This window comes from Acanthisitta chloris, unplaced genomic scaffold (genome assembly GCF_000695815.1).
Source record: "Acanthisitta chloris isolate BGI_N310 unplaced genomic scaffold, ASM69581v1 scaffold21639, whole genome shotgun sequence".
Classification (NCBI taxonomy): Eukaryota; Metazoa; Chordata; class Aves; order Passeriformes; family Acanthisittidae; genus Acanthisitta; species Acanthisitta chloris.
Window position 1 is genome coordinate 10,798 of NW_008693390.1, and position 1,355 is coordinate 12,152.

A 1,355-nucleotide genomic window follows, 5' to 3' on the forward strand; every position below is an offset into this window, starting at 1 on the left:
TGTGGCTGAGCCTGAGCCTGTGGCACTGCAGGCTGCTGTGCTGGCTGCTGCCCTGCCTGCTGCTGCTGGGACTGGGGCCCCGACTGCTGCTGGGCCCTCTGCTGCTCGGCCAGTGCCTGGGGAAGCAAAGGGGGAGCTTCAGATTTCAAGCATGGAACAAGCAGGATGTGTTTTTTTAAAAGCAAAATAAAGAAGCAAACAAAGTCCCTTGAATTTGAACCACAAGCCCCTTTTATTTCTAACCACGTATTATGTGTGTGTGCAGAGACAGCACACGAACCTGCCTTCACTCCCTAACTCCAAGTTACATGAGCTGACTAGTTTCAAACTACAAGCTATACTCATGATTATATGGCTTAGAGCATAGCACAAGCAGCAATTTACCATCCACAAGCAAGGACAAGCAGCACTTTCTGAATAATACAAGAAAGAAGGCTACAGAATGGTCAAGAATAAGACAACATTCTTAGACAGTTTTAATATCTTTTCAAAAAAGATGCTCCTTCCTGTTTAATGGGCCCAAAGAAAGGTCCTACTTTGGGCCTTCAATATCAACACCCCAGTATGTGAACAACCTGCAGCTGCTCATAACATCTACTATATTGCCAAACTTCTCCCAAGAGGCAGCTCTGCTCAGACCTCCTCTGTTGTCTCATTTTTTAACTACTGCAGTCGTACCTGTAGCAGAGATGGAGATCATACCTTTTTCTCTTTGGCAATGCGCTCTGCTCGGAGGGACGCGACTTGAATCGGAGGAAGTGGCTTATCATAGTTGATTCCACTACAAACAACGACAAGGCAAAACACACCACAGTTAAAAATACTTGGAAGCTAAAAAAAAACAAGAGAAAGAATAGCACTTTTATGCAATTCATAACTCCTCCAAGACAGAGAGTGCTCACCTTTCTGCAAGCACCGATGCATGTTTCGGATTCTTCTGGAAAGGATTCATGCCAAGGCTGAAATTGAGCAAAACTGTATTACTGGAGACAGAAAAAGCTTAAAACCAGTATTTAATTTCACATGTTTTGGTGAAGTGTTCATGATTTTCCCACCAGTACTGGAGCCTGCATAGAGACAGGTATTTTTAGAAAGACTCAGAGCAAATTCTAAATAAACACAGAAAAAGTTACTGCAGGAAGATACATATAAAACAGTGTATTACTAAACAGAATAGACACCAAAGTGTTTCCAATTCAGCAAATAGATATAAAAAACCCCACAACTGAGAGCTGTTCTGCTCTAAATCACAAAAAGCAAATTCAAGCAGTGAGTAAAGACCAGCCCAAACACAAGAAATATGGAGGTGTTCCAGTAACACAAGGTCAGGATGCAAGGAGAGAGATCAAGGAGAG

General features: G+C 42.8%; 1 protein-coding gene across 1 annotated transcript in view; it reads right to left on the minus strand.

The window, feature by feature from the left end:
• The window catches only part of EP400 (E1A binding protein p400), a 44,356-nt gene that overhangs the window by 8,823 nt on the left and 34,178 nt on the right, over positions 1-1,355 (minus strand). Inside the window, exons 40-42 of the mRNA XM_009083062.1 lie at positions 903-959; positions 703-781; positions 1-116 (exon numbers count right to left, since the gene is read on the minus strand). The exon at positions 1-116 is cut by the window's left edge and continues 82 nt beyond it. Coding sequence (XP_009081310.1) covers positions 1-116; positions 703-781; positions 903-959 — 252 coding nt within the window. The remainder of the gene's footprint in view (positions 117-702; positions 782-902; positions 960-1,355) is intronic.